At 68.3% G+C, this 423-nt stretch overlaps 1 protein-coding gene across 1 annotated transcript; it reads left to right on the forward strand.

The window, feature by feature from the left end:
- Positions 1-3: 3 nt before the first annotated feature.
- On the forward strand, positions 4-420 carry LOC103252782 (neurogenic differentiation factor 2; the record flags this gene model as incomplete). Its single annotated transcript, XM_008051375.1, has 1 exon — positions 4-420. A coding segment is annotated over one exon (417 nt), but the record flags the coding sequence as incomplete, so codon positions are not given.
- Positions 421-423: the final 3 nt, after the last annotated feature.

Genomic DNA, 423 nt, shown 5'->3' on the forward strand with positions numbered 1-423 from the left:
CGGCCCAAGAAGCGCGGGCCCAAGAAGCGCAAGATGACCAAGGCGCGCCTGGAGCGCTCCAAGCTCCGGCGGCAGAAGGCGAACGCGCGGGAGCGCAACCGCATGCACGACCTGAACGCGGCGCTGGACAACCTGCGCAAGGTGGTGCCCTGCTACTCCAAGACGCAGAAGCTGTCCAAGATCGAGACGCTGCGCCTGGCCAAGAACTACATCTGGGCGCTCTCGGAGATCCTGCGCTCCGGCAAGCGGCCGGACCTGGTGTCCTACGTGCAGACTCTGTGCAAGGGTCTGTCGCAGCCCACCACCAACCTGGTGGCCGGCTGCCTGCAGCTCAACTCGCGCAACTTCCTCACGGAGCAGGGCGCGGACGGCGCCGGCCGCTTCCACGGCTCGGGCGGCCCGTTCGCCATGCACCCCTACCCG

This window comes from Carlito syrichta, unplaced genomic scaffold (genome assembly GCF_000164805.1).
Source record: "Carlito syrichta isolate Samal-C Ts95f unplaced genomic scaffold, Tarsius_syrichta-2.0.1 Scaffold170316, whole genome shotgun sequence".
NCBI classification, from domain to species: domain Eukaryota; kingdom Metazoa; phylum Chordata; class Mammalia; order Primates; family Tarsiidae; genus Carlito; species Carlito syrichta.